At 33.6% G+C, this 24,598-nt stretch overlaps 6 protein-coding genes across 9 annotated transcripts in view; 3 read left to right on the plus strand and 3 right to left on the minus strand.

Moving 5' to 3' along the window:
* Window positions 1–1,662, minus strand: part of LOC101243241 (histone-lysine N-methyltransferase SETD1B-A) — a 21,802-nt gene extending 20,140 nt beyond the window's left edge. For both annotated transcript variants that reach the window (XM_026834339.1, XM_026834338.1), the window contains exon 1: window positions 1,651–1,662. The gene's annotated coding sequence lies outside the window, so the exon portion shown is untranslated. The remainder of the gene's footprint in view (window positions 1–1,650) is intronic.
* LOC100186833 (cysteinyl leukotriene receptor 1-like) lies at window positions 783–5,274 on the plus strand. The gene is made up of 7 exons (XM_002122952.3): window positions 783–1,513; window positions 1,715–1,848; window positions 1,919–2,054; window positions 2,258–2,465; window positions 3,037–3,239; window positions 3,690–3,894; window positions 4,981–5,274. Exons 2-7 carry the CDS (start codon window positions 1,737–1,739, stop codon window positions 5,272–5,274), a joined length of 1,158 nt encoding a protein of 385 aa, XP_002122988.3. The 5' UTR covers window positions 783–1,513; window positions 1,715–1,736.
* Window positions 5,275–6,218: 944 nt separating this feature from the next.
* On the plus strand, window positions 6,219–8,496 carry LOC101242476 (glioma pathogenesis-related protein 1-like). Its single transcript, XM_004225899.4, has 5 exons — window positions 6,219–6,384; window positions 6,582–6,750; window positions 6,982–7,091; window positions 7,383–7,573; window positions 7,827–8,496. The coding sequence occupies exons 1-5, from the start codon at window positions 6,244–6,246 to the stop codon at window positions 8,224–8,226; spliced, it is 1,011 nt and encodes a 336-aa protein (XP_004225947.1). The 5' UTR covers window positions 6,219–6,243; the 3' UTR covers window positions 8,227–8,496.
* A 1,330-nt stretch (window positions 8,497–9,826) lies between these two features.
* Window positions 9,827–20,500, plus strand: LOC778978 (NPC1-like intracellular cholesterol transporter 1). Of its 3 annotated transcripts, XM_026834340.1 has the most exons (21): window positions 9,827–9,925; window positions 10,517–10,610; window positions 10,716–10,948; window positions 13,225–13,384; window positions 13,751–13,915; window positions 14,049–14,851; window positions 15,006–15,178; window positions 15,382–15,484; window positions 15,820–15,984; window positions 16,055–16,183; window positions 16,427–16,609; window positions 16,776–17,018; window positions 17,082–17,213; window positions 17,540–17,708; window positions 17,769–17,880; window positions 18,307–18,555; window positions 18,734–18,979; window positions 19,147–19,378; window positions 19,431–19,544; window positions 19,741–19,903; window positions 20,146–20,500. In XM_026834340.1, exons 1-21 carry the CDS (start codon window positions 9,878–9,880, stop codon window positions 20,328–20,330), a joined length of 4,101 nt encoding a protein of 1,366 aa, XP_026690141.1. In that variant the 5' UTR covers window positions 9,827–9,877; the 3' UTR covers window positions 20,331–20,500. The 3 variants fall into 3 exon arrangements, with proteins under 3 accessions (XP_026690141.1, XP_018667010.1, XP_018667009.1); XM_018811465.2 differs by lacking the exons at window positions 9,827–9,925; window positions 10,517–10,610; window positions 10,716–10,948 and adding an exon at window positions 12,757–12,854; XM_018811464.2 differs by lacking the exons at window positions 9,827–9,925; window positions 10,517–10,610; window positions 10,716–10,948 and adding an exon at window positions 12,766–12,939.
* Window positions 20,501–20,919: 419 nt separating this feature from the next.
* Window positions 20,920–22,905, minus strand: LOC100178933. Its single transcript, XM_002130160.5, has 5 exons — window positions 22,487–22,905; window positions 22,057–22,208; window positions 21,681–21,830; window positions 21,316–21,472; window positions 20,920–21,169 (listed from the first exon to the last, which is right to left on the minus strand). The coding sequence occupies exons 1-5, from the start codon at window positions 22,548–22,550 to the stop codon at window positions 20,958–20,960; spliced, it is 735 nt and encodes a 244-aa protein (XP_002130196.1). The 5' UTR covers window positions 22,551–22,905; the 3' UTR covers window positions 20,920–20,957.
* On the minus strand, window positions 22,571–24,367 carry LOC100185250 (lysM and putative peptidoglycan-binding domain-containing protein 2). Its single transcript, XM_002130195.4, has one exon. It carries the CDS (start codon window positions 24,280–24,282, stop codon window positions 23,761–23,763), a length of 522 nt encoding a protein of 173 aa, XP_002130231.1. The 5' UTR covers window positions 24,283–24,367; the 3' UTR covers window positions 22,571–23,760.
* Between the last annotated feature and the right edge of the window lie 231 nt (window positions 24,368–24,598).

The following is a 24,598-nucleotide window of genomic DNA, read 5'->3' on the forward strand; positions in this document are numbered from 1 at the left end:
GATTCAAGTTATGACCATACTTGTTTGTATTCTGAACCCATCCCCGCACTTTTTTGAAGAAAATGATGTTTCATTTTTTAGGTATTACGTAGCGCTGTAACATATTCGAAGCTGGATCGGGAGAAAATTCTATAAATATATTTTTATGACGAATATTAATATTCAGTTATAAAAAAAAGTTGAAATTAATTTTTTTTTTCGATGGGGATAACATGTGAGTGACCTACATAGATGTATGCGTAAGTTATATTTTCGCCGAAATATTTTAAAATTTAAGACTTGTATGATTCGGGTTATGACCCTCATACTTGTTTGTATTCTGAACCCTTCCCCGCACTTTTTTGAAGAAAATGATGTTTCATTTTTTAGGTATTACGTAGCGCTATAACATATTCGAAGCTGGATCGGGAGAAAATTCTATAAATATATTTTTATGACGAATATTAATATTCAGTTATAAAAAAAAGTTAAAATTAATTTTTTTTTCGATGGGGATAACATGCTAGTGACCTACATAGATGTATGCGTAAGTTATATTTTCGCAAAAAAAATCGAAAATATAATATTTATATGATTCAAGTTATGATCATACTTTTTTATATTTAACATCTATCCCCGCACTTTTTTAAAGAAAATAATGTTTCATATTTTAGGTATCACTTAGCGCTATAACATATTCGAAGCTGGATCGGGAGAAAATTCTATAAATATGTTTTTATGACGAATATTAATATTCATAATTAATATTTTTTCGAATTTTAAATTTTTCATTTTAGAATCGGTACCGCTGGGGTTTAGTTAGTACAGTGTCCAAATTTTAGGTTAGTGGTACCAGTAGAAGGTATCGAAAAAGGCCGCTAGAATATCTGTATTCTAGGATCACCTTGGTCTTAGAAGAAGGTTTATGCAATTAAGACATGGCTACATGTGCTGCGTAAGGGGTATACGTGAAACGACTTTTAGCTGCAGATTTAAAATACCAACAGACAACATGTTATCAGTAAACAAAACAGTACAAGTGTTCGTGATAAAAAATATATATATACATGATAACCATCAGGGGCAAGGTTTTAAAGGCGTATATAACGTTTTTTTTTAGTTCATAAAAGCTAAGGCGAATTGGCTTCTCCGATTATGTAATAAACACTTATTCTGCGTGTCATCTAGACGGTAACTTATAAAATATTCATTATAACATATACAGCAACTCAATCAAACATTTAAGATGTGGCTTGGCATACTTGTGTATGGTTTGTTGTATGGTTAATACGTACATTCCTATTGTAAACATTAAGTCAAATATACGGCGCAAGATAATCTCCACACAGAACAAACTTGAGGTTAAACAAATATTTTAAAGCGAGTATTATTTTAAAACCCTAATTATAAATAATTTGCAGCAAATTTAAATTTAATTCCAAACAAACCAGGCAAGCGACTTAGGTTGAGGTTGATTGCCTGATTAGAGTGAACATAATCATTAGAATTTGCTGCGACACAGACGGATCTTAAGGTAGATTCATAAAATTTTAAAAAGTTTCCTTAATTTTAGCCTCACTTAAAATCATTAGTTCATCGTGTTTAAGATTTTGTTTCAAAGCATTGGGATCTTTAAATGCACTGCTTAATTTAACACGTGGCATCTATTACCCTTTTTCAAAATTATGGTTGATTTTTGGATGGCCCGTTGTGTAATCATTCCTCTGTATAACAGAAACGAAGGGGAAGACATCAGTATGAAGATAAACGATACACATTTGCATGAAGAAAACTGTGATAAAGTTGGACGCGAATTAAAAACATACTTTGCTGGGATTTTTCTTTTTGTGACTGTAATTGGAATAGTTGGTGAGTTCATTATTAAATTCCACGGCCAACATTGGTTTATAATTATGTTTTAATGATGATCATTCCGTAGGTAACGGAGTTTCAGTTGCAGTTCTTGTTAAAAATAACGGTCGAAAAAGCAAGATACTATCCAACGTATACCGACTTTACGTTATTGCATTAGCGTTTGCAGATAGCGGGGTTTTGATATTTAACGGTATTTTAAGGTGAGTTTATTTATAACTTTACACATATAACTTTTATTAAGAAACTGTAAATATATTTTAGACAATAACAACCTATATATATACACTTTTATTTTCATTACTGTTTTTTCAGCATTGTCAAAACTTTAGATAAACTTTGCTACTTTTTTCCTCTGTATTGCAGTTGTAAAAATGTCAATTAAATAATACTATGTTTTTCATAGATACGTGATTATTTCATTGTTGTATGACCCACATAAACCCAGCTGGGTGTATGAAGTATACCTGTGTAGATGGCACAGACTGTTCATGCACGGCTCGCATAACTTTGCTGTTTGGCTTTTGGTGGTCATGACTTTTGACAGATTTTTGGCAGCTTGTCTGCCTTTTACATACAAACGGACAAACCACAGTATAAAAAAAGCAAAAATGGTAGGTAAATGTTAATACAGTAATGTGGTGGTTATTTTAAACCACAATAGAGCACTAATAAATAACACGTGCGTTACTGAACAATACAAAACATCATAATATAATTGTTTCTACGAGCGTATAGTGTTTCTAAGAGTTTTTCCACCGGAGCTATCACGCTGCTGATTGGCAAAACGGTACTACGTACTTGCCTAATTTAAATAGGCTTGTTATATACTTTAATCAGTAAATCTCTTGAGATGTTAACGTTTTATTGGGATCTTTACCACCGTGAGCATTGGGTCGATTTTAGTTTTTCTACAACACACGTACAAATGACATATAGGCTACACATGTCAACGGCGATAAACTTATGACTATTGTATAATTGCATTAGTCTAACTATCGACATTTACTAAATGGGAAATTATTGATGCTCTTACAATCCAACAACCTTGTATTGGTTAGAACGTGGTTAGACGCTTAATCAATGGAAAAATGTGTTGTTATGCTATATACTTACCAGCATTGTATATTTACTGTTTAGTAAATTAGGGTATTATATAATATACACTAATTAGACTTTTTTTAGATTATAATAGCAGTTTGTGTACTTTCGTTCCTATTTGCGGCACCTTACCTACTTGCTGGTGGTGTTTTTGAATCGAAACATGGTGGTGGTCTGCACGTGGCTGAAATATTCATGAAACCGAGTGAGAATGAATCAAAAAACGTGATTTTTAGTAACGATGATCGATTACATGGTACATTGAACACCACTGATTCTAAGATGAAGTAAGTTATATGAATAAATATTTATATATATTATGGTTCTCAGGTACTCTGTTGTGTTAGCCCATAAAAGGCGCATACCAACGAAAAGTGGAAAAAAAGAAAAGAAAAAAGTAGGTTGGGGGAAGACGGGACACTTTTGGCACATAAAGTCTAAGTACCTGATCGTGTTTTAAATAATTAACAACGGTCTATAGGAGTAAAAATACGATTTTATAATTGTTTCAATTTTCTTTGTTTACTACCAAATGGGATGAGAAAAGAAAATGAAAAGGTCTCGCACGTTCTCTGAACCTACTATATATTTCCCTTTTCCTTAATTACATTCTTTTCTAATTCAAGTTCAGTTATTAAATGTGAGGCTGTTCAAAACAAATTTGTAGCTTCAACATCCCACAAAGAGTTCCACAACACTGAACGAATTTTATTTTATTCTCTATTTATTTATTTTAGGTTGGTATTCGGGTGTTCGTTGATGGCTCGGGTTTCTCCAGATACAGCATATCTCATAAACCTGATCCTGCACGTTTGCGTTGCTTTTTTGATCCCTTATGTTATCATCATACTTTTAAACGCGGCAATATTTCGAAAGTTAAATTGTCAACCCAATAGCTCGGTTATGGTGCGATCGCGCCGACGAATGAACAGAAAGATTACGGTTGGTATAATGTGATACGTGTTCTGTGTTATTGAGCACGTTAGTGGTCATATAGATCCTTTTTCGTCGAACAGTTGTTCTTGTGGTTGTTGTTGTTTTTTTCGTGACTTTTTTTCCGCACTCATCTCAATTCTTAATTCTAGCATTTTTCTTTATTCTATTGATTGAAATCAAATCATAATATATATTTATAATTTTTAGACTAAATTTTCAGATTTAAAACCGCACGATGAGCGATTAATTAACGATTACTTTCCTCATGCACTTTACATAGCGGAAACACTGTCTGGGAGTTTGGCGGAAAACGACGGCACGTGTTGTATCCACACAACGATTCACGAATGAATCAAACTATTAGCATTTAAGTGGGGACGCATTAAATGCACTACTCCTATACCGTATTATCATTAATCGTAATTGAAACATCATTTTTAATTCAACATCATATGATTAATATTAACTTTTAACATTACCTAATTACTGCGTAATTACGGTTTGTCAAAGTTCATGAAAACAAACGTTTTTAGGGGCCACGACAACGTTAACTAGTGTAAGTTTACAATAAACACATGGTGAAGGAGTTGTACAAAGCGTATTTACACATATTCTTTACCAATCACTCAATCCTCATATACGTCATAAGTTTCATTAGTTGTAATACATGTATAAATACATTCTGCCTACTGCTCCACAATCACCAATGGCGACTAGAACCCGTTTTGTTGTTTACTTCAGATTTGTATTTGATCGAGCCCAGTCGACCGTTGTAGTAAAAGGATTAATTAATATAGCAGGGTGGGTGTAGATGGGACACCTTTTCATTTTGTTTTCTCTTTTCATTTGGTAGTAAACAAAGAACATTTAATGAATTATAAAACCGTATTTTCACGACTTCCGCAGACCGTTGTTTATTGTTTAAAACACGATCAGGCTATTTGGATATTATGTGTTAAAGGTGTACCATCTTCCCCGACTCTACTATCTTATGCTAATTAGTTTAAAACGTGCTCATTCTTAGATCTGTGATCTCTTGTTAAACTGAGACGCGGTATCTAAGATATTTTTAAATTCCTTTAATTATTACAGGTGATGATGCTTTCTGTTAGTTCGACATTTATTCTGCTGTGGATTCCGCAAGCTGTAATTATGCTGACTCATGCTGACGCACATTCCCACAGTTGTGATGGAGACCAAATTTTGGAATATTTAGCTGCATTAGGCGGTATAACAAATTCAGCACTTAACTTTTTTCTTTATTGCGTCACAGTAAAACGATTCCGTTTCGAAGTACGAAAATTGGTGTTTTCTACCCGGACTTGCAAAACAACAACAACTAACGAACAAAAAGATTTGAATTCCATAAAACAAGATGGACTGTGAAATAACACATTTTTATTTTACGTAGTAGTTTCACCGCATTTTTATTGTTAACTTTAAAATCAGTAACACTGCTGTCTCTATAACATCAGTTCATTCTATACATTTTCACTTAAATGGCGGAAACATGCAAACTATATTGAATTAAAATGACACCAAACGTTTTACAATGATACAAAATCTTTATATTGCATTATTGACTTTCTGTTGAAAATCAAAACAACCAATCGATTTATTTAATCGTTTGTAACGTTTAAATGTTAGGTGAGGTTCAAAAGGTGACCGCTGCTATGTAGGTACCGCGGTTGCTTCCGAGACATCATGATTGACATTACAAACTTGGTAATCATCACTTTGTTTGGCACCTTTAAAACATCAAGTAGGAAATGTTGCGTTTCCGTTCAAACAATGTGGAGTGTATTGTTGCATTTCTCATGACGTAACCACCTATATTTGATTTTGTCTTGCGCTGTCTGATGTCTGCAATATGTTCTATTACATATCGTTTTATAGATATAGATTACGCTTAATTTCAGATGTTTAAGATTATAGAGTAAACGTACATAGCAAGAAATCAGGTGTATCCGTGTAGATCCTGATGCGAGCTTTGTATTATATAACTTTAATGTCTGTAATATACGATAATGTTTTATCTGCACTAAATGAAAAAGGAGCTGAATCCTTCAGTTTATTAGCTTGTAGAAGGTCCTTTCAAACGTATAAGCAGTATTCAGTGTTAAATGTCGTTGCACACATCGAGTGTCGGCTGCAGACTTGCTTTGCACCCGGCCAATGTATCAACGATCATGTATTGTTCGTTACTACGCGGCAAATCTATTCACTTTTATATACGCCAATAAAAAGCATGCATGTGTTAAGCTCATTATACTTTACTATGACCTTTGCAAACTTTTTAAAAAACTCCACGCTATTGAAATATAACCTTATTAGCTTATAGTGTCTTTTGATGTGATGTCTTTACTTTGCTGTGTGATATGCTCTGTCACCATAGTTGTTGTGTGGCTACCTTCACTTTCATTAAGTACAGGATATTCGTTTATGGATGAAGATATAGCGCAGTTAGTCTTACTGCACAACAAGTATAGATCACAGGTATGAGTTTCGTAATAAATGGAGTTGTTGGTTGCGGGGTCTCTGGCCCTTTAGTTGGCCGATCGGGGCAGATTTAAACTTTGGGCCAGTTTGCATTTATTTGCATTGTCGACTGAGAATTGACGGTCTTGAACAATTTTGAATTTGTGGCTTTGAATTATTACTGAACCTACTTTATAATCAGCATACACTTATAGATTACACCACCAGCAGTTGAAATGCGAATGATGACTTGGAATTCTGATTTATCAAAACTAGCGCAAGCTAAAGCTGAAGAATGTGTTTATTCGCACGGAGTACGAGTGCACCACCCTAAGCTCGGGGAATTAGGAGAAAATATTTACGTAACAGACGGAAGTTACCCAAGTAAGAATATCAATATAGTACTGTGAGGTGAACTGGGATACCGTTAGCAGCTAAATCCTACATTCCCTGATTTTGTTTTTAACAATTAACTTCGCTATTTAAAAGTCGCTACGGTTATATAACTCTTTAATTATTCTTTGTTTACTACTAAATGAAAGAATGAAATTCATTTCGTTTCTTTGGTTACGATATAACGAAGAACATTTATTTACATTGCTTTTTGTTGCAAAGGGACCAGGTATTTTCAAAGAGCCGTGTTCAAATGGAACGCAGAAGTTCACTTTTATAATTTGGCAACGAACATATGCGAAACGGGGGAGAAATGTGGTCACTACACACAGGTACATAAGCAAATGCATGATAACTTAGTGGCCCAGGGGTAAGGAAGAGGTGGCCTGTATATGTAATATACGGTAGGGTGGGGAGAGATGGAACACCTTTTACCTCAATTTTCTTGCCCCATTTAGTAGCAGACAAAGAACATTCAAAGAAACATAAAACTATATTTTGACGACTCATAATAGACCGTTGTTAATTGTTTTAACTTTAAAACAAGATCAGGATGTTTGAGTGGTATGTGCTAAAGCTGTCCTATCTCTCTCCACCCTACTATACGTTATATTTGCTTATAGCTTGCATGGTCATCGACATACATGGTTGGCTGTGGGCTAAAGTTCTGTTCCGGACCTGTTTCTACCCCAAATGGTGATCTTATAAACGCTACTTTGATATTTTGTGAGTATTACCCATCAGGTAACAAGCAAGCTGGCTTCCTGTTTAATACGAAACCCGCACCCCCATACACCACAGGCGCACCATGCAGGTAAACATTTTAAACATATAACACATAAACATATTAAGTATAGCGTATGCATCCGAGTTCAATCTTGGTCCTAAAGAATTTATTAGGTCAATAAAACAAAAGCATGAGTTTTAGCGCCAGTTTTTTTGGTTAAACCGTAAAGTGGTTACATGTTGTATTTTTTCTAAATATATCCGACACAAACGAAGTTTCAACGCTGGCCAAACTTTAATTTTTTCACTTTTGTTTATCGGGGATTTATTTTATTGAGCAGCTCATGTCCCGAAGATGTTCCTATATGTGAAAGTAATTTATGCTGCACCCCCAACGAACACATTCTGTTTAATAAATACAAAGAATTACTCAAAGCTGTGTCAAGTGTTTCTCCTGAACCAACCAATAATACAACAACGCATACTCACCTAATAACAAGCACTTTCAAAGACAATACAAAAGGGCCGGAAAAAACAGGCATCACATTTAAAGACAATATGCAAGTGACAGAAATAAAGCAAGAAAAAACAAAGTTTGTTAAAGTGACTACGACGATGCAATCAACTACTAGTGGTTGTTCAACCGTTTTAACATTGGGTAATACAGTATGGTGTACAACGTTAGCATTTGGCTTACTCGTAGAATATCTAAAAATTGTCAATCTTTTTATGCTTTGTTAATTAGTCTTGTTATTCACGTAATGATGTACCATAGTTTGCAATAGAAAAACGTATTATGCGAGTTTAGCTACATAGATGTGAGCGATTTTAAATAATACATTGCAATCATGAAATTGAATTATAGATTTAATCTATAAGAATATTATATGTCGCTATACTTTATGCTGAAAAATATTTAATCCATTGCTAAATACGGCATTCCAAAAACTATCGTATACCCTTTCTTGTATTATAAGTAATTGACAAACAAATAAAACTCGATAAATGGAAAGTGGTAACTTTGAGAAAGTACAAGAAAATGAAACATCATCAGTCAGTCATGTGTTAAATATTAACCAACAGGAGAACGACTAAATGTTTGAATGTCTGACCCAGAACAAATGCTCATCTACTTTATTGTGCACTTTTGCCATGAAATAAAACATCAGCTTACTTGGCGATTTTGGTGCAAAATATTCCTGATGTACAAAGGGTAATGAAATGTGAAACTTTCATGGCGACGAAAGTCATGAACTTGCGTTTTCACTGTTCGGGAAGTTTACGGGTCTTTGGTATGCTGACTAAAATAGGTGATACATATATGCAATATAGATATTTTGTGTTTAACTTCTGTGACATTAATTTGTCAAGTTTATAACACGTCGGAATAAAAAACTAATATTAGTTAAGTCAGTCAGCAACTTCTTTTACACTGTTGCAGAATTGCTTGTACCTTAACGGATTTCATATTCTGTATTATTTATACCAGTACACCTATAGGAACCTGAATGCATGAAAGAATATACGCGTTAAAATTCTACAAACGCCGTTGTGTAATAATAATCGCATACAATATTGCAAAGTATTGTCACCTCTTAAAATCTTGTTTCGCATGATTAGTGTAAATATTTGTAGGAGCGCACCTAAAATTTAGAAATCAAACCACAACACGTATTTGGTCATAGCATTTGCTGATACATATATGTATCTTAAGCATCTATGTGGGCAGGACGGGGTTCCGTACTTTGACCTGCGGTGGTTTAAACGGCTATGTAAATGTTGGTACTCTGTGATTAAGCAATAAACGTCATGAAGTGGGGTGACTGGCGGATCCAATCAGAACAGCGACGAATATTTCGTCATTGAATACGTCACCAAGATTCTACAAATGATCAACTGGAGAAAAATAAATACGAAACGTTCGAGGGTGGCACGCTATAGGCAGATGATGAAATAAAATCGATTTATGTTTTTAAACGTAACACATAATCTTAGATTTGTAGCTAATTAAGGAATAACAATGAACGTTGGCGTGATAACACTGAAAGAATGAGTGCGAGAAATAGATTTTACATAATTTAAAGTGTCATCATTGATTTTCGTTTTTCGTTTTTTTTTTAGATTTTCCACACAGTACTAAAGTCTGTACATATGATTTTTGGAATAAAAAGTTATGATAAAGTAAACAGGTTAACCAAAGTGTTAAAAAACATATTAGCAAACGTACAACAAAGTCAGGCGTCAATTAAGCTTTAGCCGAAACTGTAAGTAACATTTAACACATATAAGGTCACAAATAAGTGTATTGACACGAATTGTTACGTTAAAATTAAAACAATTCCTCACAGACAAGTTGTATTGTCAGAACTGATTATAAAGTAGAATCTTAAGGATGTTTCGATTGTTAAGTGGAATATTAATCCTGCTGTATGGAACATCTGTGAGTATTAATTTTATATAATATAACTCTGGTAGCATATTGAATATGGGACGTGCAATTTGGACAATAGTTGTCTTGGGTTTAATAGCGTTAATCAATTTTATTGTGTTATTTATTCATTGCTACTTTTAGCCCACCCTTATATAACGTATCGCTTGGGGGTAATACATATTTAGTGTTTTACTCGAGGGAAGTTATGCTATTGGATACCACTAGAGCGAGAATCAAACTCATAATCGTTATCTCTACGAGCGGTGCGGCAATGCTGGTGTGCCAGAGCGCTGAACAAGATACTGGTTTCGATACTGCCACATCGTGCCTTAAACTTTACACGTGTAACTCTTAAACGGGCACGAGATTTATGAAATAAAACACATACCGTGCCTTTGTACCCAAACGACCCCGTTGTTTCGCCACATAAGGTTAAATAAGTGTTGTTTATTCCTTTATTTCTTATAACAAAGTGCGAATACCAGGTAAATATAACGTGCTGGCATTAACTTATATGTTTCGACTAAAAATGTCGGATATATTTAAAAAATAGTATAGACCTACAAATTTATTTATTTTAATCAATTTCACATTTATAAGGTTACTGCAACAACAATTTCTCATGAGCCTGGGATGTGTATGCTTTATGGGAACTGCGGATACTACGAAGAAAATGATCCAACTCATAGTAAAGGTATTTATGAAAGACCATTAATTCCACCAGTTCAATATATTTCAAATGAAATTCTGTTTAAATAACAAGTTACTTTAGTATTCAAATCATGACATATAAATCTAGGAGAGTTACCTTGTTTGGACAACCGGAAAGCGGTGGTGCTTGATAAGACATCAGCGCATTACAAAAGTTTAGCAAAGACATGTCCGAACCTTATAAAGCCGGATGGCGAACCAACGGCAATATGCTGCGACCCACAACAACTCAATACGTTGGAAAGACAACTAACAGCCTCAGTTTTGGTTTTTAATCGCTGTCCAAGTTGTGTGGAAAATTTTCGTGGCTTATATTGTCAAGTAAGTATGTAGCTTAATTTAGCCTGTTAAAGTTTATTACACACAGCAAGAATATAAGATGCCCCTATGTCCTCCGTATTGTATAATAGGGCGGGGTAAGGCAGGATCCTTGCACATATTATCCGAAATATACTCAGAATATATATGACGATATTGAAGTGATACCACGAATTTGTACTGCAATACTTTAATTAGTTAACAACAATTCAAAGAAATATATTAAAACACACGAGGAGCTATTTAGCGATTCGCACACCAGGTGTAATTTTAGCGATTCGAAAACATGTATTTTTGTTTTGATTTTATCTCTAATTTAAGTTATTTAGTCCATTTTTCAGTATGTACCTCAGTTTTTCACACAAAACTAAAACCGATACTGGATTGATGATTTAAACTTGAGTTTTAGATGTATATATAATTTAGCCAGCATTCAAAATGGTAGCTGTAAAAGGAAATTTTAAAAAATCTTGTCTTACCCCGAGTCCCGTCTTCCCCCACACTACTATATTTTAAATTTATAACCGACCGTAGGTTTCCTCGTATAAATAATTTGTTCCTCTATATATATTAGTGTGGGGGAGATGGGACACCTTTTCATTCTATTTTCTTGTCTTTTTGATAGAAAACAAAGAACATTCAAAGAATTAAAAATTCGCATTCTCACAACCCCTATAGATCGTTGCTAACTGTTTAAAACACAATAAGATTATATGGATATTATGCACTAAAGGTATCCCGTCTCCTCCCACCCTACTGTATGATACGGGGTGTATTTTAGCTTTGGTAGTATTGATAAGTCGTGTTAATCCCGCCAATAAGAACACGGGTTTCAGAATGTTAATATTGCGTATCTGTTATTGCGAAACGAAAATGGCGGGCAAGCACATTAAGGTTCGTGCGCAAAGTCGGCGGTATACAAAGGCAAGATATCCTGGTATTTCGGTTTATACCTCGTAATCGTAAACCAGTTTAGTTACGACAAAGGATGTTAGGTGAAGGTGCACCGGAAAGTTAAGATGTGGTTAAAAGACAGTTGCTGTGTATTCTACAATGTTACTGTACTTTAGGATTTTTTTACACTACGCCTATACCACATTAACTCTCATATATAGTGTATATAACTGCGCCATATAAATGTAATAGTAAGTAGTAAGAGTAACAGAATATAATCTTTATGTTTGTGAGAACAAACTGAACACACGAATGCATTTACATATGGTTATATGTAAGCTACGAAGAATGCGCGCGATAGTGGTAGGATAGGTTTGTGACGTCACCGCAATTTCAATATCGGAACCACAGAAATAAAAAAGAATAGAACGCGCATACCAATGTCGGCAAAGGAGAGAGGTGATACACTCTCTCTCTTTCGCGGGTCGTTCCCGTTTACTATTGTAGTCAATGGAATCGACGGCGTTTTATGTATTTTTTTTCTCGTTTTTTGACTTAATTTAAAGTTTTAGGGTGAAACAACTATTTTCTAATATTTATATATTTCAAACAAACCTTTTGTTTCAACATTTTTAATAAAATTTATTAAATAATTAAATTTCCCAAAAAAGTGGTAAACTGTAAGCGTTAACCTACCAAATAACTAATAAACTTGATTAGTTGGTGTAGGTTTTGAAATAAACCGCTAAAACCTCCCAAAAATACTATGCCCCTATCTTTTACAATGGAGACCAAGCGAAATGGGGACAGAGTTGGCGGTCACGTGAATAGAAAAAAGAATATATCACGGTTTTGAAAAGTTGCGCGTTCTACTCTTTTTTATTTCTGTGATCGGAACGCTGTTTCGCTTCACTGGAGATTCACACGGGCGAAATTCCAATATGTTGTCACTCGGGGTCTTGCTTGAAGAGATTCCAAGGAATCTCTGTATTGGATTACGTGTTATACTTTTCGTGTACGATAAAAATATTTATTGAATTAATTTTAAAACTTAACTCTTATTGGTGTAGAATATCTCTAGTTCGGTGTTTTACTGAAAGGTAATCCCCCTTTTCAAAGTTGTCACTTAATTTATTCACTCTCTTTGTAAAACTAGTATACTGTTTTAATGCTCATTGTTTATTTAAAGATGTCGTAATTTGCTGGTTTAAGATTAATATTTAATTTTTTAATCGTTAGTGTACCGGCAACGGTTTTAACTGATTTGTTGTGTCAGGAACCGACTGACCTGTAGTTACTATATATATTTTTGTTGTTGTGCGCTATTTTTATTGTTTGCTACCAAAATATGCAGAGTTAAACAAAGATTATGCTTTCCTCACCAGATAACATGTTCGCCAAACCAAGCAACATTTATGAACGTCACAGAAATGCGCAATACCACCGAAACCGAGGGTGCATTCACTGAAAGTATTTATATATCTGAAACATATGCGACTAATGTTCACACTTCATGTAAAGATGTCATTTTCCCACAGACTAATGGTAAGCATAGTGATATGATTGAAGGTTTAGTATAGGCAAGGCTTTCTTCAGGTATTAAGGCCATTCCTAGAGAAGAATATTTGTGTTTGTTAAATACTAAAATGCAAATAAAAAACATTCGGTACATTTTTTGTTAAATGATATTTTAATGTCCCATTCATATTGTCTTAATATAGAAAACTTTGCCTTTAGCAATGAATGTATGATGGAATACAGTAGTTCAAATTTAATGCTTGGCAGTAAATGCCCTACTGGAAATTTATTTTGACACTTATCACATTATTTCAAGGTTGCATCATACAAGGACAACATATTGAATATTAAAAGCAATAATGATAAATCAGATATTACCATTCTATTATTTAGGAAAAGCAATGGCTTTGGTTTGTAATGGTTTTAGTGGTGATGACTGCACGCCACAAAGATTCCTTGATTATCTGGGTTCCACTAATAATGGCATTGCTCCACTAAATATGGACTTTCAACAAATTGGTAATGACACAGGTCCAAACAGTGATGCTATACAATCGCGTAAGTTTCTTTCAATTTTTATGTTTGGCTAATAATTTTTTGCCACCACGCCAGTAAATTTTTGAATGAATATATCTATTCTTTTAAGATTAGTTTGATTTATTACTTAACTAGTTAAAGGTTTTTACTGCAGCACCAGAGGGCATGGCTCCACTTGATGCGTTTGCTTATAAGTGCCAAGATGCTCCAAGTCCAACGGAGTTTGCATGTAGTTGTACTGATTGTGAAGCCTCATGTCCTGCCCCACCCATACTACAACCAGATCAAGTACCATTCATGATCGGCACTGCGGATGGTGTTGCTGTTATAGTGCTCATCATATTTCTTGCATTTGTGGTTCTGTTCACAGCATATCTCGTCATTGATTTTATGTTTAAAAATGGGAATGTGAAACAAAAGATCGACTACATGGTTGCGGAGGCTGAGAGCAAAATACCTTATACTAAAGCTGAGGATAATGGAGGTCGGACACTTGTTACAAAAATCCCCTTTTTTCAAAAAGTTGGAAAATCAACTCAAGATTTTATAAGCTCAGTGTTTCGTAGATGGGGTAGTTTTGTTGCAAGAAATCCTGTGGTTGTTCTTATTTCTGCCATCTTGGTGTGTGTGGCTTTGTGCGTTGGTGTTAAGTTTGTCATTCTTACAACTGATCCAATTGAATTATGGTCTTCTGCTGGAAGTAGGGTGAGACAAGAAAAAGATTACTATGATGAAAAATTTGGAGCTTTTTATCGGACAGAGATGATTATCATGAAACTTAAACCACAATATGTGACTGGATTTTCGGAATATACTTCATTTACTGGTGTGAAATACAACTTCAGTAATATTCTTGAAACCAAATACATACTTGAGATGCTTGCTTTACAAAATGAGCTTCGATATATGAACGTTTCCTATGAAGTTGATGGTGAAGTAAACATTGGAACGCTGAATGTAAGAATTAAAATTTTATTGACTGTGTAAATTAAATTAAATATTTATTACATATATATGATAACAAAGATCAAGTTGGTTTAAGAATGTGGTACTTAACATTATGTTTGTTTATGGCGACACTCTTTCTGTTTAACTTTGTAACAATTTTCAGGATATCTGTTTCATACCCTTGTCACCTGATAACAACAACTGCACCATTACATCAGTGATGAACTACTGGCAGAATGATCCAAATGAAATGTTTAAAACTGCGAACTACACAGATAAAATATCAGAGGAGACATATGTTGTCGATTATCGTGACCATTTCTTATATTGCGTACAGTAAGAGAATAACAGTTAACTTGATTAAAAATTAATAAAAAAGAATAAAGTAGTTTATTCATGCTGAAATAATGAGCAGCTGAGTATTGTAACACAGGTGACTGATCCCGTTCACCTTGAATTTATATATTGTTTTTCTGAGATGGCTGACAAATTGAATGGGTATTTAATGATGATTTTGTTATTAGTATTGTTGATTACAGAGCCCCAGCTACAGTCCAAGATACAACACCATTGAAACAAAACTGCATGGGAGATTTTGGTGGACCAGTATTTCCATATTTAGCTCTTGGGGGGCAAGGAGAGGTTTTATACTTTTTTATTATATTACCTGGCTAGTACATAGTAAAATGAATTGTTGGCTAATTACATTATCACTTCAGGCACAATAGCTTATAAAGATAATTCATTACTGTCTTTCAAAGTAAAAATGGCACCATAGAAATGTTTGTAAAAGTCAATGTTTTTTATTTTATGTTTAATGTAAAACATACGTTGCGTGCAAGTAAGTAATATATGTGTAAGGCTGTTGTTTACCAAGCTTGTAATTAAACATTCACCTTGGGACTACTAGATGTTTTTAAACTTTACCTTGAACATTGTTTGCAGAGTTGACTGTTTGTTATAATTCATATTTGCAGGGCAACGGATATAACGAAGCACCAAGTTCAATATTAACATTTGTCGTGAGCAACTTTGCTAAGGAAGATAACAGAACTAAATTAGTAACAGCATGGGAGAAACAATTCCTAAGGTTCATGGATAATTACACATCAGAGTATTTTGATTTTGCCTATTTCTCCGAGGTAAATTTCCCACCGTAAAAAATATGTTGTAAATTTAGAATTATTAACATTGTGTGCATTGGATATACAGAGGTCACCAGAAGATGAATTGGAACGATCCAGTCAAACTGATGTTGTTGTGTTTGCTGTTAGTTATCTTGTAATATTTGCTTACATTGCGATAGCACTTGGCACTTACACATCACTGAAGCGCATCCCTGTAAGTCAAATTTATTTTAACTGACATAGTAGTTGGTTAAAATACTTGCCTCTACCTAAGTGACATCGTGTTCAAAGCTCAATACTTTTCCTATTATAATTAACAGTGTTCTTTCAACCAAGTCATCAATAACGAGTTGTTAAAACTGATAGTCTAATACAAACAACTTTCTCTTAATTCTTGTAGTATAAATAGATAAATGACATGTTTTTTGAATTCAACTTAAAATCATTATGCTTACAGGTGGATTCAAAGATATCACTTGGAGTATCAGGAATACTTGTCATTTTAGCGAGTGTGTTTACAAGTATCGGACTTTTTGGTTATATAGGGTACGCTACTTCACTGATTGTGATTGAAGTTGTGCCATTCTTGGTTTTAGCAATTGGAGCAGATAACATTTTCATTCTAACACTTGAGTACCAGGTAATACTATTGCACGTCATCAATTAGAATGTTAATTCGAATCAAACATGTACCACACTTGTTTGAGTGCACACCTCCTGTTTCAGGGGAGTGTACAATCACCACAAGTTGTCTAATATGTCAGTCATGCATAAAAACCTTAATATATTTTGTATTTATTCAACAGCGTGATGAGAGGAAACCAGATGAAGATCTTGCAGATCAAATAGGACGAGTAATGGGTGAAGTAGGCCCAAGCATGCTGCTATGTTCACTTACAGAATGTGTTGCTTTCTTTCTCGGTGCTTTGACTGACATGCCAGCTGTTGAACAATTTGCCTTGGCTGCTGCTGTTGCGATTGCTTTTGACTTTTTACTTCAAATAACAGCATTTCTAGCAGTTTTGTCATTAGACGCTAGACGAACAAGGGTAGGTTCAATATTTTGTACCAGAAACTGAGAGTTAGTAACATCTCTCAATATTTTAATCAAGGGTAATCGTGTGGATGTTTGCTGTTGCATTAAGATGGAACCTGCAGAACCAAACACAAAAACTTATCTTGAGACTTTTTTCCACAAATATTATGCACCGGTATTAATGAACGATCTTGTACGATACGTGGTGGTAAGAAACTATGTTGCGTATTATTCCATGGCTTGATTAAGTATTCTAGTTAATAGTTTTATCAAGTTTAGTGCCCAGTGCTACTGCCGTTGTGGGTGTGTGTCATTGGTTATGACACTTTGTCGTAATTGTATTAAACCGGTGGCCATTTATTGGTATTTTAAGTTACAGAAACACAATATTATACATTAGTGAACATTTGTAATCATATGAATATTGGTGACTTGGGTTGTACTTCTTATGTCCGAACCAAACTACCAAGCAGGGGTAGAATAAAAGATGGGGTTATTTAGTAAAGCTTAACAAAGTATTTATTCCACTTACAGATGATTGGTTTTGTCGGACTCAGTTGCTGGTGTACCATACTGTGTACAAGAATTACTGTGGGATTGGATCAAGATCTCTCTGTTCCAAAAGATTCATATGTATTGAAGTATTTTGATTACATGGAAAAATATCTAGATGTTGGTGTGCCAGTTTACTTTGTGACAAAAGGTAAACTAAGTTTAATGTAAAATCTAATTTTATTAAATTCTGTATTCAATCTTATAACAGGGGCTTATAATTTTGCCGACAAAAATGCAAGTTCACTTATTTGCGGATCTGCTGGCTGTGACACATATTCATTGACGCAACAAATATCTTATGCCAGCCAAAATGCATCATAGTAAGTGAATTGACTTTTTTTGTAAGTAGGCTAATCATCCTATTTTGTTGAATACAAAATCACTGCTTTAATTTGTCAAAATACCTGTATTCTGTAAATATTTAAACTGTTCAAATGAGACAAGTTGCTAAGGGTGTTAATGGATAGTGAAACAAAAATATTGTGCAAAAGAGTCAACACGCTTATTGTCTTACAACTAAATGTAAATATGTCTTTACTTTAATCAAAAACTGTTGTTTTGTCGTTGTATCCTGACTTTTCATTTAAAATATGTTTCAATCTTCACTACCATATTCGAAAAGATAAATAAAGGTTATTATTATATTTTTGTATTTTTAACCCAGATAAGACAACTTAGATAAAAAAATGATACAAGTTATCACAAACTTAAAGTTAATGTTTGGTAATCATCGTTTGTTCACCCAGCTGGCGAATAGAAACCCCTGCTGCATCTTGGTATGATGATTATGTGGATTGGTTGCCTCCACAAGGTGTAGGTGGGAGGAAGTCATGCTGTCGGTATGAAACCTTTCATCCAAATGAATTTTGTCCAGCAACTGATACAGTATCAAAATGCTCACCGTGCTTAAAAAATGAGGACTACACACCAGATGACTTCATGCAATATCTTCCCTGGTTTTTGATTGACAACCCGGGTGTTGAGTGTAACAAGGGGTAAATAGTTACAGTAGCTTTAGGACCATTGTTGTAGATAAGCTAACAAAATCAGATTTTAACGGTTTTGGGAGAGAACGCGGTTGTGGAAAACTGTTCTTCCACACATACAATGTCACGTATTTAGAATTGAAATTATACCTGCAACCAATATCAATGCTTTTATTTTGGTTTACAGGGGCCATTCAGCATATGGAAATGCAGTGAACATAGTAAATAACTACACTGGAAGTGGTACAGATGTTGTAGATGCCAGTTATTTTATGGCTTTTCACAGTGTGTGTATTAAATCGGTGGATTGCACAGAAAATCTGATAAAAGCAAGAAAACTGGCAGATAATATTACTAAAACATTGAAAGCAGCAAATAAAGATGGAAATAATATTTTGGAAAATGAGGAAGATTTTGAAGTGTTTCCTTATTGGTAAATACAATTTAAATTTGTTATATTAATTTAATTTACTTTTTTACAATATACTCATGTGCAGTTTTTATTGTGTTTAGCTACCTTCATAGGTTAGGCTTTACAGTATTTTTAAATGGCAATTTGTACCTTTTAGTTTTTATATATTAATGCTTGTTATGTTGCAGTCTCTACTATGTTTACTACGAACAATACTTGACTGCAGTTGAAGACACACTTTTCCAACTTGGAATTTGCCTTATTCCCACATTTGCATTCAGTTTCATTTTACTTGGATTTGACTTCTATTCAGGCATTATAACAGTCCTTACAATTGTAATGATTGTTGTGGATACAGCAGGGCTCTGTTCACTATGGGGTGTGGATATGAATGCTGTGTCTTTGATAAATCTTGTGGCGGTAAGTCTTCAGAGTAAAAATGTGTTCCAGTAATAATGTTTTCTATACATAGGCAATTGGATTGTCGGTTGAATTTATAAGCCATGTGGTACGGACTTTCTCTTTAAAGACCCACATATCAAAAAAGAAACGAGTGATTGAGTCAATGACAACTATGGGACCAGCGGTATACAAATATGTGTATTAAATACTAAACCATATTTTTTTCGCTGCTACCAGGCATAATGTGATATTAGAAAAAACAGATGTCTTGTTAGATAACAAGCGAAACTACTAAAACTTAAAACTACCTTGTGTTAACAAATTGAAGTAGTTTCTTTTTTAAACAGCTATTTTTAATATTAACTGTTTTTGTAATTCAGGTTTTTGCTGGAGTTGCTTTGACAAATCTTCCTGGAATAATTGTACTCAACTGGGCGACTGCTCAACTAATTCAAATCTTTTTCTTCCGAATGTGTTTGGTCATAACTCTGCTTGGCACTGCACATGGGTTGATTTTTCTTCCCGTTTTTCTCAGCTATTTTGGTAAGCTCATAGTATATATACATTATACATTAAATTATTTGTTTAAGTCATGTAGACATGTACCATTAAAAATGTGCCTGTATATATTTTAATAGTTTAGATTACAAGGAAAGAAAACTATGTAACTGATCGCTTGGGCAAGCTCTAATTGACATTACAAGCTTGGTTATAGTTGCATTTGATTTATGTTAATATTAAATTCGACCTCGCATTGAATGGAAACTTTCATTTGTTTATTTCAGGACCACCAGTAAACAAGGCTATACTATATGAAGAACAGTCGGAGTTACGAAAAGCAACTCAAACTGTCTATATGAATGTAGAAAAAGCAGATCAAGAAAAACAATGTGACAAAACAAATAAGAATGTCTATATGAATGTAGAAAAAGCAGATCAAGAAAAGCAATGTGACTATACAGAATTTTAATTTTTTATCATTTTCATTCCCCCATGTTATTTTTACAAAGGATTAAGATGTTTTATACAAATTGCACCTAATTTCTTCACACTAATTTATTATTGCACTAGATTATCTAACTTGTAAACTGCATTAACTTTTCATGAGTAATCAATACAAAACATACGTTCATTTCTCTAGCCAGACGTCATTTTAATTTAGGTAAGTACGTGATATTTAGAAATAGTAGTTGGCCCTTACAACTACCAATGGAAAGTATTTTACTTTGTCTGACATAAAACAAGTTGTTCACACTAGAAAGTATATAAGGTACGCATGTTTATGATTCTTCATTAAAACGTGTATTACAGCTTTTAATATTGAAAACAATAGAAGTCCAAAAACTAACACAAAATTTGATCTCTGATATGTTGTGTCCCTTAGTTTATGACATTTCATATGAAGCCCAGTTCACAGAGCTATATACAGTAGTACTAACCTGACCAGCAAGACTTAGAATGAAATCTACAATTAAATTGATTGGTAAAAGCTGAAAGATTAAAGCATTATTAAATGTGACCTTTGGTCAAACGTTTGTTAGAATTCAGGAAACAAGTTGTAAAAGAATTAATATTTATTAAACCGCGGACATAAAATTTAATTTTCATTTGAAGCATTAGAACACTGCTCAATATATTGTTGTAATGAATGAACAAGTTGATTAGTTGGTTTCTGCATCATATTTTTAGTTGAACTAACTGCTGTGTTCAGTAAAAAGCCCAATTCCGCTCTAGATGAATCCAAACCAGCTAAGTTTGAAAATTTTATCAATTCTTTTAAAGACATGTATCTTCCTTGAACTAAACCACCTATAAAAATAGAAATAATTACTAAGAAATGTTAAATAAAATAGAAGAAAGTTGTGCAAAATGAAACAATATCTAATACATCTTTAGTAAACAATAAAATCCAATACACTATAAATCATCCGTTTATAAATGATAAAAATACAAACCAAGTAAAAGAAGGTAATTATTCTTGCTAACTGCACTAATCATTTGTTTGACGTTTGCTTCTCCAAATATGACTGCTGTTTCCCCCCGAAAAAGCTCCAACATATTTTCATATGGTGTTTGTTTCAATGTGAACTCCATCACATGTTCAGGATATTTCTGCATAATACAAAAGTATGTTTTCAAAACAAATAAAACTATCAATGTGTTAAATAAATAAATGAATAAATAAATATTGCCTACTTATTGTCAGAAGGTTATGCAAAATAAAATGCAGTGTATGAAATGGGGCACCCACGGCCTGTGTCACAGAAACAAATGTCATGTACAATATAATCAGATTATCATAGCAAACTTTGCAAAATACCTCCATGCTCATTCCATGTTGCTGCAATTCATATCGGACTTGGTAAAAATTGTCACTGGGCATTTCAGAATATAAACACACAGCAATAAGTTCATTTTCATTGAATATTTGCTGAACTTCTTTATGCAGGATCACATCAAGTCCGTAAAGCTTTTGAAGAAAAGGCTTATAATAATTATTATTGCTTTAGTGCAATCATTGGTTGCAAAATGTTAATGAACGAATTATAACAATAAATTAAATTGTGGCCTTAGAGGACTATCACCTTAAATTTGGGTCAGCAAATACTGGACCCTGTTCTGTTATCAAAAACTTACTGGTATATTTAACATAAGCCATGACCAAGAGAGAGGTTAAATACATTAAAATAACTAACTTTTTCCTCTTCTACTTCTTGAACAAACTGCGTGGGGTCCACTGCTTGTTTGAGACGAGGCAAAGTAATTTGCATTAAGAGTTTTCGTTCTCGGCATTCTGGCCTTGCTTCCCAAAAGTACCTACTTCTCTTTGGAATATTTGTGTACGATCCTGCCATTGAAATTTATGTGAAAGAATGCAACAAATCTACCATAAACTTGCATTTTTATGGGGAGTAATATTTCAGAAAGTGTTATACTCAAATGCCTGTTAGTATTGTAATCATTTAATTGAATTTTATAATTTTTAAAACTTTAGAGACACCTATAAAACCTGCTGGGGAACACATGTTAAATCATAACTTATAAGATGTTCTGACATCTCTAATGACCATTAATAATCTTACATGCACCCATAGGAACATATCTTAATAAAAACAGTTTACATACCTAAAGCTCCAATATGACGAATGTATATTCCACTTAGAGCTGTTCTTAAACATGGAGAATTCATCCTAAACTTATTGTTGGTGATCTAAACATAAAATGTTAAAATAAAAGGTGCCACATTATCAGTGCTCATGTATCACTGCAAAGGTCATTTTTAAGAAGATGCAAAAAGAAGTTTATATTTCCATATATAAGAAAAAAAGAATGATATTCATTTACTCCAATGCTTTAAAGCCTTTTACCGACCATACCAAATAATCAAAAAAATATACATAATAAAATTTTGTCACTCGATTTTAGCAATAACACTTAATTGACCTTTTTGTCAGCATACAGAAAATGATTTAACTTTTGTGTTAACGGATAAAAGGTTTAATGAAACATTACAATGGGTAACCCAATCCAAAATTTGGGATTGAAACCAAGGTTAATAAGCATTGCTTTTTTAGTAGTAAATATATGAAAAGTATTCAGATAGTACACGACAACTTGATTACTAAAAGAATGAAGCACAATGGGTACAAAAACATAAAATTCACGATGCATTCATACAGTTATTGTTTAAATAACCACAGTGTAAAAAAACATAGTTAAAGTTTGTTAAACAAACAGTAAAGCACAAATGTAGCCCGTACTGTCCTGTCATTTTTCAAATGCACTAACGTAAATCTTTCAGCAAAAATTGTCTTAATAAACAAAAAACAGATTACTCTGAATAAAGCTTAAAAAGACAGCAATTTTTAATCCTGAGACAATGAACTAAGCCAACCATCACTCATAATTTTTTTTATAACTTTTAACAAGTCAATTTCTATTTCAATTTCTTATAATCAAATATCCTATCTAATTCTTGCATTACATAAAGTAAAAGAAGCTAAAACGAATTATTTGAATATTTACAACAGAGCTTACATGATTGTGTCAATTACTTTATCAGCAATAGACTTTTATATAATGTATGGTAAAGCGATTCCATTTAATATGGGCGGATTATGTGGTGTGGCACACCCGGAAGACCTGGAATTTAGGTCAGATCAGAGCACATTGACTATCCTCCAATTACAAGCAACTTTTGGTGTCGTGCAATAATATTGAAGGTGCATTGGATCTTATACAAAAAGAAGGTATATGTACCACTAACCTTTTATTACTTTTTAAACAAAGAACATTACATGGAAAAATATCTAACAGTACAGCTATTTGCACAATCTCTCTTATTTTGTGCCGTGGTATAGGACAGCACAGTGAGAAATTTAATTTAAATAAACTATGTTCTATAGTCGAAATAGATTATCATTATCAGAATTAGAATGAGAAAATATAGTTTTTGGATGAGCTTTTAGCTCTCCTAATGTAGCAGTAGGTGTGACATTATCGGTATTTGATTCTTCATCAACTTTAAATGCATTTACAGCCTTCTTTCGAAGCATTATTTTTGAATCCAAATTTTCTAAAAATTGTTTTGCATCATTAACTGCTGTTGATTGATTTTCAGCCACCTTTGTTTGATTATCTTTAGTTATTGTTGTTGGGACATCTAAATTGCTGCTGCAATTCTCAGAGTAAGGAACCATTAAATAGCTTCTGATGAACATGGAATCAGAACTGTACAGTTTATTTATTCTTCTAAGCTCTTCTGTGGTTGTCCCATATTTTAAAGCTATTCCTTGTAGGGTGTCTGATTTTGACAAGGAATGCTTCGTATATCGACATAAAGGCTTGTTAGTGGCTCGTACACATGTGCCATAAGATGTGGTTGGCTTGCCTGATGTAACTATTGATTCCCATTCACTCATTATGTCAAACAACGTTCATTACATTAAGCGATTATTTAAATTGTCTATTGCTAGTTAACTGCAGAAAGCAAAAATAAAGAAGTTTAACAAGTGCTCTATTCTTCATTTTACAAATTTGTCTAATATAAAAGATAGGGGTGCCAGTGAAGAATCCCCCTCCCCACATTATTTGCTAACCACTGACCCCAAACTACCAACTCATGGGTCTCCTATAACCACTAACCCCCTAACCAGTAACCACCAACCTCTAATACTTTCCTGCTATGTACCGGAGGATTCTTCACTAGTATCCACTTCTTTAGTAAGCTATGATCCA

This window comes from Ciona intestinalis, chromosome 4 (genome assembly GCF_000224145.3).
Source record: "Ciona intestinalis chromosome 4, KH, whole genome shotgun sequence".
NCBI lineage: Eukaryota > Metazoa > Chordata > Ascidiacea > Phlebobranchia > Cionidae > Ciona > Ciona intestinalis.